This window comes from Salmo trutta, chromosome 18 (assembly GCF_901001165.1).
Source record: "Salmo trutta chromosome 18, fSalTru1.1, whole genome shotgun sequence".
NCBI classification, from domain to species: domain Eukaryota; kingdom Metazoa; phylum Chordata; class Actinopteri; order Salmoniformes; family Salmonidae; genus Salmo; species Salmo trutta.
Genome location: NC_042974.1, coordinates 24,984,968 through 25,000,679, shown reverse-complemented (window position 1 = coordinate 25,000,679; position 15,712 = coordinate 24,984,968). Strand labels below are relative to the sequence as shown.

At 44.6% G+C, this 15,712-nt stretch overlaps 1 protein-coding gene across 2 annotated transcripts in view; it reads left to right on the top strand.

Moving 5' to 3' along the window:
- The window catches only part of LOC115153056 (type I inositol 1,4,5-trisphosphate 5-phosphatase), a 191,954-nt gene that overhangs the window by 146,519 nt on the left and 29,723 nt on the right, over window positions 1-15,712 (top strand). For both annotated transcript variants that reach the window (XM_029698100.1, XM_029698099.1), the window contains exons 10-11: window positions 14,164-14,259; window positions 14,674-14,748. In XM_029698100.1, coding sequence (XP_029553960.1) covers window positions 14,164-14,259; window positions 14,674-14,748 — 171 coding nt within the window. The remainder of the gene's footprint in view (window positions 1-14,163; window positions 14,260-14,673; window positions 14,749-15,712) is intronic.

Here is a 15,712-nt window from a genome sequence, read left to right as displayed (position 1 = left end):
GGCTAACTGCAGGCATTGCAAAGCAATTACTAGCCTGCTATTCATTGGAGTGTATCTGTGGTCCAAGTCTGGGTTTATGAACCTCCTTTACAAGCTTAAAAGGATAAACATCCGACTTTGGCCATGCTGTCAATCCAGCTTGACTTCCGCTGCGCTCAAAACAACTGTAAACTCGGAAATCTCAGACTTCAGTGAGTTCAAGACTACTGGGAACTCGGGGGGGGGGGGGGGGGGGGGGGAATAGCTCAGACTGGGAAAATACGTTTTGAATGGTCATCCAACTCGGAATTCCAAGTCGGGAACTCTGTTCTCTTTCTAGAGCTACAACCTGAAGAACACTAATGTCATGATTCAACCTTGTTTTTGCCGAGTTCCCAGTTGTCTTGAAAGCACCATAAATCCAGAGGATGCCAGACTTTTACAAAATTTGCCAACGAATTAATGATCTGTTCAAGTGAGCACAGCACAACAAGGTGAGTTCAAAAATGTCTTGTATGCTGCGGTGTAAATGATGTAATATGCCAACGAGATATATATACTGTAGCTAAGAAAATAATGCTAAGTATATGTTGTGTAGTAAGTTGTTAGTAGCCCATGTGCCTCACCCTAATAGTTTGGTCCCTTTTCCACTCATAATTTAGCCTACTGTTCTGATTTGGTGGTGCACATATAGCCTGTTTTAGAGAGATGTCATCAAATATTGTAAGAGCTTTCATTATCTGCTTATATGCCTCCTTTATTCATCCTACGGTTCTGACTTGGTGTACAGGGAGAATACTGTAAGAACGGCCCATGTTCTGAATTCTGTCACTGTACATTTCAAAAGTGCTGAACATATAGTTAAATTGACTGCGTCCTTCCTAGCTCGCTCATTAATGTCTTAATCTTTTTTATTTATTTTTTTAATCTAAATGACGGATTGCCTCTTATCGGCTTGTCGTCGCCTTATGCCATAGTTTGTACATCTCAATTGTCAGTAGAAACCACATTTGTTTAAGCAAGTCAGCCATATCAGCTATGTTTTTTTTAAAGGTAGTAAATGAGGCTGAATGAACTGTTTCGCTGCCAGACAAAGGCTCTGCTGACCGCCAGGTGTAACAGTGGTAAAGTGTTGGGACTGCTGTTGAGACAGCTTTATGTAAACCCTAACAGTTTGTGGGCACCATTTGTCACCATTATAGTCCAATTAATGTATTGTTTAGTGTTGTGTTGTGGCTTTGCTGGCATGCATCTAAAATCATTTTTTTTTGAGTGTGCTCCACCAAGATCTACATGGTAAAATTGCCACTGGATCGGCCTACATTTATATTATCCATATAAAATACAGTTTAGAAATCTACTACAGAGGCATCCTTGCCAGAACAATAATAGGCTACGTGGCAATTTTATTGATCATTTTCATATTTTTAATAGGCCTAGTTTAGGTGGCTACTGGCTATATAAGATAGCTGTAACATCGCGCTGCTTTCAATATTATGGGATGAAGATCTAACACATTCTGACGAATTAAAAACAGTATTTGTGAGGAAGAACTCGGCAACGGGTGTTCTGCGGACATGCAGCCCTCCATGGTGATAGTGTGTGGTGCAGAAAGACCATGCTTTCCATCCGATCCTCTGCTGCATACAGGTTGGTAGGCCTTATGATTCTGCTTGCTCTGGAATCCAAAGAAGTGGCATTGTATCCCTACCTGATATTGGCTGCTAACATGAATGACTTTCTGCTTAAAATGCAGGTGTAAAACGCAGTTTATTTCTGTATCTTAAGTTTTGAAAATGCGTTGCCGTTTATGGCTGTAATGACAGGCTACATTTTGCGCAGCCGCTGCTTTTTGGGGTTTGTGTGTCAAAAGGTTTAAGAACCACTGAGCTAGCGAACAGATTGCTGATTTGCTGTACATCTATTGGATCGGGTGCAGCTCAAATTTCAAGTTGTTGGGAGAAAGGATTGCCATAAATATCCAGCTCCAAAAATGGTTTGGTGAGCAAGAATATTAACCGTTTACTTTGCAAGCTCACCAGCAATGGGGCATCGAGCACCAATTACTAGCATAGGCCTACTTGTCTTTTGTTATGTCAAAATTGCTTGAAATGTATCATTTTAGTTATGAAGCTTGCATTTGGAATTTGTTCAAATGAATTATTACTTAATCAAAATATGTTGTAGAAAAAATAATGAAAAGGGCAGTCTGGTAGACTCAATAAATATACAAAGATTTGTAGTTGAACTAATCAGAGCATGTAGAGATTTTTTTTTAAACGTGTGACTCGACTTTATCTTGGAATGCACGACTTGGATTTGACTCAACCCGTTCGTTCTACTTGGGGCTCAAACTTAAGAGTCGGACCTTGTGACTTGAGACTTGCTTGTGACTTGATTAATAGTGACTTGATCCCACGTCTGATATGTGATAAATGAAAATCTGAGGCCTGCACCCGACCCTAACCCGCAATTATAGAAAATGTGCTGTACAGTCAGGCGGCTGAACGATTTTTTGACAGGCCTTTTTAGATAGGCCTATGTTTCTGCTTATAATTTCCGACATTTTGTTTGGCTATTTGTTAGTCAACTTGTCTATAATTAGATGCATGCAGCATCTCTTCTGTCATTACTTGTTGCCTTAGAAGACTAAGTAAACCCTTGCTCACCAGAATGTCATAAATCGATTGAATGAATGCTTCAATGTAGTTGACATCGGTAAAGTTTGTTTTCTCTTTCTGCTTTCATCTCTGCTTCTCTCATGCAGCAAAGATGTTTAGGGACTGGGCCCACCGGGGGAGAAAATGGGCCCACCGGGGGAGAAAATGGGCCCACCGGGGGAGAAAATGGGCCAACCGGGGAGAAAATGGGCCCACCGGGGGAGAAAATGGGCCCACCGGGGGAGAAAATGGGCCCACCGGGGGAGAAAATGCAATAGCAAAAAAAAAAGAAATGGAAAGATTTCCGTGCAAAATTTCCAAATGACATCAGTTTGACCGGTTTTAAGGAAATTAAAAGCTGTTAAAATGACCCAACATGTTTTTTTGATACGTTTTCAGTTCGGCTTGGATGCATATTTTATGTGGTTGAAATACTATCCGTTTTTATGATGCTGATAAAGATAGCACCGCCACCTTTACAGATGGTCTGTAACTGCGCGTTCATTCTCTCAAGATGCTGAAAGAAAGAAAGAAATCATATTTCTCCACTCCTGTTCCCGAGTCAGCATTTTTGGTGCATCATTTTACTGCAAGAAATGTTTAATTCTGCAGGAGTTAATATTGTATAGGATATGTGAGAGGTAAGTTTCAAGTTTTAATGTCACGTGCACAAGTACAGTGAAATGTCTTTCTTGCAATAGACCTACAGTCAGTGTCCAGATTTCAGTTAGGCTACTATTCCATTTAACCCATCTGAACAGTAAGTACAATTCCCTTGACGTGCCATTTTGAAGTCCCCATCCTGTGACTGTCAAATTTTATAGCACATTACAATGATGGCACAGCACTGCTATTCTCCTCATTTACCGCATAACCAAATCTTTCCCCAACATTACCACTACTGTTCTGGCCCTCCCTTCTATTTCTTTTTAACTCTCCATTTTACATATTTTCTCTTATTGAATTAAACTTGTCCTTTTTTTTATCCTCAGTGGATTGATAACTTTTTCTGCTCAAGTTACCGAAAACATTTTAAGCGTTTGCCAGTTGGCGTGTATTTCACACGCTACGGTTAGGCGCTAAAGCTTAGGCTTGCTACGCACTAACGCCAGATAAAAATTATGAAAGAAAAACCTCAATGTATGTAGCCTATAGATATGAATTGCACAAGAATTATACATTTATGCATTGTTTTCTCTTTATTTTACCCACCCACAATATTTCATGACCCTAAACCCGCCCGCCCCGCGGATATAACCGCAGGGACTACGGGTTATAAGTCAACCCGCGCATCACTCGTGTGTGTGTGTGTGTGATTGCTTGCATGTGTTCTTCCATGACTGTAATAATGTATTTATGCCTTCATGTGATACATATACATTACTCTTCAAATAGGCTGGAAAGAGTCATTTAGGGTTGTTGATGCGTACTGTCTTGGCTCGTGAGCCTGTTTCTGGGTAAATAATATTCACTACCTTGTCCCTTTTTGCCACAGCCTTTGATTAGCGTGTGTGCTAACGTGGGCCCTGCTATTAATCAAAACAGAGGGAGTGTAATTAAGTATACACTACATTAGTCAGGCTAATTAATTTTGGGGGCCATCCATCCGTTAGCCACTGGGCTAGCACTGATTGGGCCTCTGTTCCGGGGGACCCTGGACACCAGGGACTGTGGGGACTGTGACCCTCCTTGGCTGCCGTCACACACATGCACATGTGCACCCACTCACATGCATATTTACGTGATTGAGCACACACACGCATATTCACGTGTTTGAGCACACACACACTACTGCCTACTATCTCCCCAAATCCCACAGCAGGTGGGAGTTTCCTACTTAACCAAACTTAACAACATCTCTATCATATACACGATTTTGTGATACATTGAGAATCTCATTGTATCTCTTAGCAGCACCATCTTAGGTTTTTAAACCCATATTATGACTGACAATGAGGCCTGCAGTAATCCAAAAATAGGGATTATGAGATAAATTTGTGAGGTCGTCATGATACAGCCTCACCTTGTCACTAGACTAGATGTTGATTCTCGATAAAATTTTATCAGCTCGTATTTCAGACAAAGATGTGTCTATATGAAGATAAACCTTCATGATCTGGGTAATTCATCACAGAGGCCCCATTATATGAGAGAGAGAGCCCATCTGGATAGAGTGAGATTATTCCCCCTGGGACAAAAGAGCCTGTTTTCTCCTCTCCTTCTTATTCCTCTGTTTGCTTGCCATGCTAATGGAAACACAGAGCGAGAGTTCAGTGACGAGGGAGGAACTTGAGCGATGTCACTTTGATCAGGACGCCGTTCCGCAATAAAAACACTCTGCAAATGAAGAACAAGCAGTGGCTTCTGTTGGTCCTCCTCATCAACAACAGCCTCCTCATCAACAAGAGCTGCAGCCATTGTGTTACTGGCCGGAGCTGCTGGCAGCTGGGCCAGCCATGTCAGGGGTAAATGACATGGTGTGACAGGGGTGAGGGCAGCGCCTGGCACCAGTGGTCACCCACCGTCCCCCTCAGACCATAGCGTCGTGGCCTCTCTGGTCCTTGGTTGGCCTGGGCCGTAGCCCCATTGACCCTCAGTCAATGATGCCACACCTGCTGGTCACTCTGGCTACCCACCTTTTTAGTCTCTAGTGGGGCTTTAGTTCTCTCATTCGCATTTTATCATTTATGATTTATGTCCTCACACACTTCTCACACTTGTTTTTCTTCTCTCATCCCAAGTTTCTTTCAGCTGGCTCGCTCACTCACCCTCTTTCACTCTCTACCTGTCTTTCTCGACCATCTCCCTGTCACCCCCCCATCTCCATCTCGCTCTCTTTCTGAATGCAGGAGTTTTTTTGTCCTCATTTTGGACTTTTTTTTCTCCATCCTCCTCTCCTTTCTCCTGACAAGGCCCCCAACGTTCCAGAGCACTGATCATTCGTCTTTAACGGCTCAGGAAAGCTTTTCACTCCGGGGAGGGGGGGGGGGGTCGAAGAAAAGGAACAAGCCGATTTGTCTAGTGGAGGGGGCTCTAGTCTCACTGAAAGGTTTGGCGTTAAATTGGGTCAGGAAGGCAGGTTACGCCACAATGGGGATATGAGGATATTAGCTGAACGCACATGGCCAGCCAGACAGACAAGCATGTTCTAATATAGTCTTGTCATATGAGCTTAGAGCTGCCTAGCTGCCACCCCCTAGGACGTGTGTGTCTGGCGATATTAGGCTGTCTGAGTGTGCATGGTTGTAGACAAGATGAGCGCTATTATGTTGAATTATGAGATGAATGCTGGAGTTTGAGTTTCCCTATGGATCTTATTGGTTTTATCTCGTCTCCCAACGCGCTAGATAGACACTTTTTCACAGAGTCATCCTCGCCTCTATCATAGTCAAAAATGGAGCCCGTCCATGCAGCCCAGCAACTGCTAACAGTGGGTTTTTATTTAGTTCCAAATTAAATGTGGCATAAACTGTTGAGGATAAGGTCGTCTTTGTGCCTGGTGCATAGTGCCTTGCTTGTATGATGTCAGTCTATGTTTGACTAATGCAGTGCTGGAGGGGGTTGCACACACACAGATACACACACACACACACACACACACACACACACACACAGCCATTCCATTTCCTCCACCCTGTGATGGAGTTTACATAAGGTTCTGCCCCCCCCCCTGTGAAAGTTCTCCAAGTCATCTCTGTTCCAGCTCAAAATAAGTCAAACTTAATTTGCGAGTTAACGTCGTTAACATTTATACCATTCTATTTTATATCAATCATATCAAGCAATCCTACTTTCATGGGCAGTTTCTCAGTAGCACAACGTATTACATATCAACATCTGGGATAGATTTCCAATTAGAAGTTAATGCTGTTTGAATGGAGAATGTAAAGAATGTAATATCCATTCAAAGAAGATGGAGAGATCTGATTTGAAATCTTATTCATGGAGTTGGATAGGCTATAGATACTGTCAGTCATAGAGAGGTGGTCCCACAGAGCATCTCTTTGTAGTAGCACAGCTGTAAACCCAGCGTTGGCACCTAGGGCTTTTAAACAACTCTGCTCAGTGACATGAGGAGTCTCTCAGCTCTTTTCACAGCCCTCCGACAAATACCCCATCATATTTAAGAGGCCCCATTTTTAAGAGGCACAGTGAGAAATCACGGACCTCTTTCTACAATCCCCCCCAGTGATTTATCTGTGACGGCCATATTGGCCTGGCTCTTTGAGGAGGTGCTCGTCTTTGTCTTAGAGGAGGCCCGAAACAATCCATTTCAGGCCCATTTCACCTACAAGACTTTCCTTTCAGGGGACTGTTAGGCTGAGAGGCACTGGGCTGTCCTAACATCTGTTTGTGTCCAGATCCAGGCGGGGCCCAGAGCACAGCGCGCCTCGGCGGCCCCCTTCTCCTCTCCTTGGGGGTCTTTGTTCCCCGATTTCATGCTATCAGAGAAGCAGCATGTTTTCCTGCGCAGAGCTGTCAGGGGCATAAAGGGACCCCGAGTGGGGTCACATCTAGAGGGATGGTCATGAAAAATGTGTAAAATGTATCACAAAGCCCACCCACAAGATGGTTGCCTAGCGCGTCGCGGGGTAGCAGGGCTGCTCTGTATACCTTTCTTTCCCCTTCGCCGGGCTGAATTACACCACAGGGCTCCCCTGTCGCCCTGCCGGACAAGCCGCATCGTTTAGATGCCATGAAACAAATGAAAGGGTGGCGCTAGCTTCCAAATGAATCCTTGTTCTTTGTCTCCGGGGAGGCATTGTGACGGGGGTCCTTTTTAAAAACATTTTTATAAATAAATAAAAAAGATTGAATACAGTATTATAAACTCTTAAGTTCCTTTACTTACGTGCAGGTCTCATTTAGTTTCCTGACTGCATTACTTAGTACCTACTTAGATAAACCCGGGGCCCTAGTTATAATCCTGTATTAAGTTTTAGTTAAAGCCTAATAGTAATTCTCTGGACTCTGCTAATGTGCATGAAATGTGTTTGTTTGACTTATCCTTCATGTTGAGGCAGGTGTGCTGTTATTAGACAACAGAAGCGCCATCCAATTTTGGAGTAGTTTAGCAGTCAAAGCCCTGCCCTCTTCATTTGGGCATGCAACAGAAAACATTGAAACGTTTTTTTTTGCACCGGAAAACATAAAGAAGTGTTTCGTATTGGACAATTACAGCTTAGTCCTTCCCTGTGTCAGTCGGTTTTCATTGCGTTTGGTGCCTACTGAACACAGCCCAGGTCTCACCCTCCAGAGGGGACAGGAGGATTAGAGCTTCATTAATTGTTCAGCCAGGATCGCTATTGATCAGTGCGGTAATGAACTCCATGCAGAGCCTCTGGTCTCTTTAATAGAGAACCCGTGATCACCTCTCCAATATTCTCTAATTGACCTCCCAACAATAAACCCCCCTCCACACACACAACCTCACTCTCTAGGCTAACTTAAATTAGTCACTAGCTAGTGTGGAATGAGCAAAAAGTTTTGGATTATATATGAGTAAATACAACTCCCAACAGTGCTAAGTGAGTGTGTATGATCTGTAATGGCCTCAAAGCTGCGTCTTTGTTTTGTTTTTTTACGTTGTACCACACAATAATCATCACCTGATGTTTCAATTTCACTTTCTGGTTGTATTCTTCATTGGGAGGATAGGTTTTCTTCTGAGATGTGAAAAAGTATTAATTGCACAAACATTGACGTCCATTCCAAAACTTGTATCGAACAACGTTCAAATGAGGCATTATCCCAATAAGGGAGGCGAGCTGTTGAAAGGAAGGGTTTGACTGTAGGACTGACTATAGGCCTATTGCGTTTTGGAGAGTAACTCCTGTGCGTTAAACAGTCTTGCGGACATCTGCCGTGATTGGTTTCAAACTGCTGACTTAAAGTGTCAGAGGGGAGGTGGGCTGGCCGAGGTTTTCAGATGAAATCTTTCATTAGGCTTTCTTTATACAGGTGGCAGTAGCCTGGCCTGAGACAATGGCTCCTCTTACTTTGCCTAATACGCTGAGGAGTTCCCAACCTCCTTTACTGCCACCACTTTATACACACACAATGAAGCATCTGGTGGCCTTTTCCTGTTGAGAAGTCTGTCGTCAGCCATTGTGGTGGTAAAATGTGTGGGATTGGGGAGGTTTTGTCTGTTTCATTGCTTTCGCAAGTGTGTATGAGATAATGTTGAGTGTGGAATGAGTGTATGTTTGGAAGGTTGGTAAAGTTGGCTATATTAGCAATTTGTGTGTGATGGGGGGGGGTTACTGCTGTGTGCCTGCTCCCAGCTCCAGGGGTGAGTCTACTCTGGAACCCCCAGAAGGGTGAGGTCGTGGGGTCAAAGTGATGAATTTTTATGGGGCTGTTCCCTGTGTTTCAGCCCTGTCCCTTTCTCTACGCGCTGCACTGCCTCTCAAAGACAACTAAGCAGGGCAATTTGTCCTGCGGAGGCCCCTGGAGAATGGGCGAGCAGAGGAGTTAAATACCAGGGGAGGCGAACACACACACACAGGCTCACACACACGCACACACCCCACCCCTCCATCCTGTTGTCCTGAATGATTTGTGGCCTGTCCATTATGCTTCGGAAAGGACAAATACATTTGGCAGGGCCCTGAAGGAAGGACAGGGGCAAGAATGGCACCCCTCCCAATGCCACCCGTTGTTTTAGAGAAGCTTCCCAGATGTTATAATGCACAAGATAAATAGGGCACATTATCTTTACCTCGCGCACCCCTTTTACCTAACCTCGTTTGAGAGGGGGCGTTGCGCACTTGGAGACCCCCCAGTGCGGCTTGCTATCACCGTACTTCAGCTCTCACACTCTGTGGCTCATGGGAACCAATGAGAGTTATTTATGTATCAGTGTGTGTGGTGGGGGATGCTGAGGCGAGACAGTGAGGAGGGTCGACCATTCTTTCGACCAGAAAGACGCCCATGCATGGTCCCTCCTGAGTTACCTCTAACCTAGTGTGAGTCTAGGTCAGAAATAGGGTAACGCGCTAACTGTGAGGGTAGCAGGATAAAGCCACAGGGTCCATAATAAATAGTCTCAGGGTAGGACTGCTGATCTCTGATCAGGTCCACCTGTCCTGTCCATATAATTGTATCCATTATGATATAAAAGGCTAAACTGATCCTAGATCAGTACTTCTACTCCTACTGAAACGGTTTTGTGTACTATCACCCCCCCCCCCATGTTAAATCCCCCCTCCTAGTTCTTCATCCATGGCATTGATGAATCCACCGTGTTTAGTGGGATTAATTAGCAACCCGCAGGGAGAGAGTGTGGAGCTCTCTGGCTGGACTCCAGGCAGGCTGGGTGGGGAGGGTCAGCCCTGATTTAAAGGCTCCCTGGGTAATGGGTGGCAGGTGGGGAGGACATTTGTTTTTGCCCACTTTGGATCTGAGTGCCTCACCGGTAGGGCAGATGTCTCAATCATGCATGCAGTGCCGGCTGATTAGGGGAGGGAAGAGAGGAGGAGCGTGGTAAGTTAAACCTGCCAACCGTTGGCACCACTCAGGAGCGGGTTGGCAAGTCCCCTCACGCAGCGGTGGGAAAATAATGGCATGCCGTGACAATGCCCCCCCCCCCCCCCCCCCCCCCCCGATGACAAAGGCTAGCCCTGCCCCATCCCCCCTCGGCGTAATAGAGAATGATCTCTTTAAGCAACAGCGGACCGAGGGCCATATTCCAACTCATTGTCGCATCGCTCTCTCTCGCTCCCTCCTCAACAATCGAGATTTAATCGCACTCAATGGGTTATTTTATTGGGCGGAATGGGGGTGGTGGGAGAGTGAACAGTAGGCATGGGAAATTATTGGATGGGAATCACCCAGTGGTGGGGTTGAGTGTCCAGGCTCTTTGGCGTAAATCCGATAAAACCACCATTGCGCATTGCTATGCCAGGGCAGTCACCTGGCACACTGTCATGCCCATGGACCCCTGGGACGTTACAAGCCTTGGACTGGGGCGTTGTGGAGAGGACGAGACATATTACCTCAGTGCTATCTTGAAACCAATACAGCAGTTTTTCCCAAACCTCTCCTTGAGTACCCTCAGCTGTTCCACCTAATTGACGTATTCCAGAACCAGCACACTTGTTTTAATGAAGGGCTTGGCGATTAGTTGATTAGTTGATTAGTTGAATCGGGTGTGCTTGTACGGCAATAGGTCTGTGCATTTGGAGGGGTTGGTCGAGAAGAGGTTTGGGAAACACTGCCATATCCGCATGCACAGAGATTTGTTATGCATGTCTACGCGCGGTATTGGATGTGCTGAATGGAAGGTATATCGGGGCAAGAGGGGGGATACTGGCTTTGAGTATACAGTAGGTTGTCTTAAGTGTGGGAATGGTGTGTCAGATGGGTTGTGGCAAGGTTGAATGGGGGTTGCGGCATGGTTTTGTTGGTTGTGTCAGTGTTGTGTTTGCGTTGGGCTCAGCAGAGCTCCTCCATCTGTTTGAGGGGCTGGATCAGGAGCAGAAGGGGAGAGACGGTCGGTGTGCCTGTGCTTTGAAGTGGGACAGATTGCTTTAACCTTGTCTCTTAAAAGAGCAGCTGGAATAGAGAGGTCTTTTCACCACCCATTTCCTTCTCGGACACTGATGAGATTATTCCATTGAAGCCCAAAGCAAGCGCCATCCCCAAGATGCACCGGGGCAACCTCTTATCTAACCCCTCCACAAACAGGCCCTCTGTCTCCTGTGTTGACCTGTGACCTACGATGCAAAGCTTTGCCGGGCCGGGGACTCTCTTTGTATGGGCTGTTGGAGATTATTGGCGTTCTGAAGCAGTGAAGACATCCCACTGTACATACTTGTTTACCTTCTAAACTTCTCATCCCTGACAGCTGTACCGTCTATTTTTCTTCTTTTCCCCCACATCCTCATGTATCAAATTAAAATCCGATTGCTTAACTCAAATTAGTTATGTTAATATCATTTGGGGAGTCAATGAGAGCATGTTTAGATGTAATATGTTTAAAAGACAGGCGCTTTGATCGGCCCAGCCACACTTGAAGAGAGAGCTCTGTTCAGGAGCCTGCCTCTCGTTCTCTCGTCTCTTACCCAGGGTGCCTATTACCAGATGCATGATCCACAATTAGCAGCGGTGAGCTTGGGTTAACTCGTGGTCAACATCTGTCCTTGTTTTTTTTTCTTTGCGTGAGGATATTTTTTTTCCATTGAATTTCTTATATCTGAGAACACCTGGTCTCCTTTCAGACCCGTCCTGCATTTATCTGTAAGACTTAAGCGACGGCATGGCGTTCTCATTTACCCTGCCTCTTCGTTAGGTTGGGGGGTCTCATGACTAAGGTCCCTGCAATGGTCAAAGGGCTGGTGGGTCGGTAGGCTAGGCTGATCTAAATTAGGGATGGGGGGAGTTATACAGAGTATGTAGGAGGTGTAGTAGAGGGAGGTTGTTTTCTCCGAGGTCAAAGGAGCGCACTGTGATCAATGGCGTACAATCAGCCCCCTCAGACTCCCATGACTCACTGATCAGTCATAGTCAATGAACACATAAATGAATCAATCAATAACGTCAGGCCTGGCCACGGAACTGCTAAACCTGAACCACTGTGAGGACAGACCACCACCAAACTGCTGGGTGTGTAGGGGACGCAGATTGTAGACTAAAACAAGTTGCATAATTTGTTCTGCATAATTAGGCAGATTTTCACTGTAGGCGCCCTATTCTGAAAAACATATTTGTTTCTCAAAAACAATTCCTCTCAGATGAACTGGGTTTTCTCTAAAATTGTATAGTTTCACCCAGAAAAATGTAAGCCAAGTGAAATAATTTCCCCTCAAAACATGACACTGTCATTGTTGCTTTTTCTTGTTGTACCTTCGGTTGAGAGTCAGAAACAGTTGGCGAAAGGTGTGATAGAAAAGCTACAGCATTGTGGACCTATGATCTCATGTCGCTACGCTCTCAGAAGAAATTAGTACAAAAAACTGTGCACAGGTGTGCTTTTCACTTGCAATGGGGACATAGTCATGTATAGTGATAAGCAACATTGACCCTTTCTTGGTCGAGGCCAACGCTCACTGGATTACAGAAATAATTTGAACGTGAATGGAGAGGCCATTTCTGTCCTTCAAATATCTTTCTTTTTTTTTTTTTTTTGTCCAATAAGCTGTGTGGGTTTCTGGCAGTGCTGCTGGCCCTGAAGTGGCCAGGGATTTCTGCTTGGCTGGGTTTTGGATTTGCAAAGCTGACAGAAGGGCTTCGGTTGGGAAGAAAGAGAGCCAAACGCTGCTACCAAGTCACTAACTTGAAAGGCTCATTTGAATAAGATACCTTTTTTCCAAAAATAAATACACATATTTGCTTAAATGTCCTGAGGCTCACTTAATGGCTCCATTTCGTTTTCTGATTCGCTTGATTTCAATACGTTTTGAAGTCGTTCTAAGTAAACAATAAAAGTTGCCAAAAGAGAGACATTTTGGTATGTTTTTTGTAATAATCGTAGAAGTGGATGGAAAATGACATTTGCGGGTTGTCTTTTGCTGGTGTGGCTACAATTACTTTTTAACAGGGAAAGTATCTCTGCCTTGCCCTTCTCCAGCTTCTTTGGCCTATTCATTGAACAAAGCTGCTTAAGCGCACTTAAGCGCATTAGCATTTGGATGACAGGGGACCATATTGACCCTGCATTTGGAGGGCCTAAATGAGTGAAAGATGGAGCGATTTGTTAGGGCTTTAGAAACCAGCTTTGAGGAGGGGAGGGTGGGGGGGGGGGGACCGGGAACTTCACTTACTGCTCAGTGTTTGTTCTAATCTGGTGTGCCGTTTCGAGCAAGCAAGACTGATTTGTGACATTTCAGTCTAAAGGCCCTTTTTCTGCCCGTTATATTGGCTTGACCTGATTAACTAATCTGTGCTTTGAATTTCAATCAGGCTGCTGTCCCTGCAGTGTGGTATGGGAACCACTGGCTGAGGGATTACCTCATTCAACTGTCTTCAAACACAGATGGTCGAATGTTTAACTAATTGTTAAAAGAGTCCACAAAGGGGAATTTAACCATGCACACGGTCCATAGGGTCAATACATATGAGGGGGACAGTAAAATTTGGCCTTTTTTTTGTTTTGTTTTTTTGGTCGGGGGGGGGGGTCTTAAAAAATAATTGAAATGCATAGTGGTGTGCATGTGTTCTGTGTGTGGAATATAGAATGGGCATCAGTAATGTGATACAGTATAGCCTTCTGTACTGTAGGCTGTACCTCTTTTCAAGTGTGTGTGTGTGTGTGTGTGTGTGTGTGTGTGTGTGTGTGTGTGTGTGTGTGTGTGTGTGTACGCGGGCGCGCATATGTGTGTGAGAGAGATGTACTGTTTTGTTGTCTTTTGTTGCTGTACTTTGATAAGTTGCTATCCTTTGGCACCACACAATACACGTTGACATTTGTTTTATCCAAGCCTATCTTAATCTACCCCAGTATGATATTTTGCTCCATCCTATGAGAAGTAGTGAATCCTGCCACTAACCCCCCGTCTCCCTTCCTTCCTCTCTCCCACTACAGAGTCTGTGCTCCACTGCCACCATGCAGACGGTCAGACTAGGTGACACCAATGAAGTTGACAAGCTAATATTCAGAGAATCTGAGAACGATCGCAAGGTATGCTACATTATTGAAAATGCACTGTACACGCACAATACCTGACATTTCAAGGTTTTATCAGAATTACTCATGTGTAGCATCTCACCTGAACACAGAATAGCTTCTTTGTAATGGGCCTTTATAAAGAGAAAAATGACACAACCTTTCCCATACATTAGAATCTACAGGCCTTTGCGTGACAAGGCCAGCCTAGTACAGCTTTATAAGGCTTTGCTCAGTTTGGCCCTATAGTGAGAATCAAGCATAAGTGAACAGGTGGCGTTTATATTACACTTCTGACCAAATGAATGCTGCCCCCAACATCACAGCACATTACCCTTCATTAAATTAGTTGAAGCTCTAATTAGGGCTGGTTCAGATGAGGATCGCTATTAATCAGCCCTATATTCTGCTCCCCTCTGCCCCTTTTAGGTTGTACTTCAACTTGAAAAGAAGCTTTTTAATTATATTAACCAGGATGTTTTCCGAGAAAACAATGGGACCCTGGTAAGTCACTCATTTTGTTTTGTAACTCTGAGAGGTTTATTCAATTTGGTTTTTTTTGCGGACGGTATGATATTCAAAGTAACAGGAATGTGCAACATTTACAAAATGTCAAAATTCACTGCGAAAACAAGTAAATAAAAGACGTTGATGTGATGCAGAATTTGATTTGAGGCTTTGAGGGTTTTTTGGGGACGTGGGGTTAGGTATAACAATTAGGCCACACAGTGGGTGTCATTGTGACGGGACAGAAGCGAGTGGTGCAGATGTTCTGACGGAGGCCCTCACGCCTTCCTGCCTCATATGAACACTGATTTCAAACATCCTCACCGTCCTACCTGAGAGGTCAAACACCTCATGAATGCCTCCAGAATTGACAATCTCCTTGCCTCAGCTCCACCCCTCCCTCTCCCCTCTTCATCTCTCTCCTCCTCTGCCCCTTCCTCACTCCTCACTCCTCTTCCCTCTCCTCCTCCACCCCTCCCTCACGCCTCTTCCCTCTCCTCCATTCATTCATGATTGTCCGTAATCATGGTAGCATCCACATTAATGTAGAAGTGTTCAGAAATGTATTCTATTCTTATTCCCGAAAAAAGTAAATATCAAATACTGTACGTAGGGGAGTGTATGTCCTCTTTAATAAGTGATTCAGAAATATCCATATTAAGATTCCCATAGAGGTGAGGAGATACACATAGTACATACCAACGTATGGTGCTTCAATCCTTGGACATATTCATTGGGCACCAAATGGAAGAAAATAGATTGAATCGCAGAGGGACGACCTGGTCCAATAATAAAATCATTTTCGTTTTCCATTGCGTGTGTCCTAATGAATACAACCCTGATTCTTAGTATCCTGACCCATCCTCTTGGGACACTATACTTTGAGTGTATGTACAGTGGCAAGAAAAAGTACCCTTTGCAATTAGCTGGACTTCTGCATAAATTGGTCATAAAACTTTAT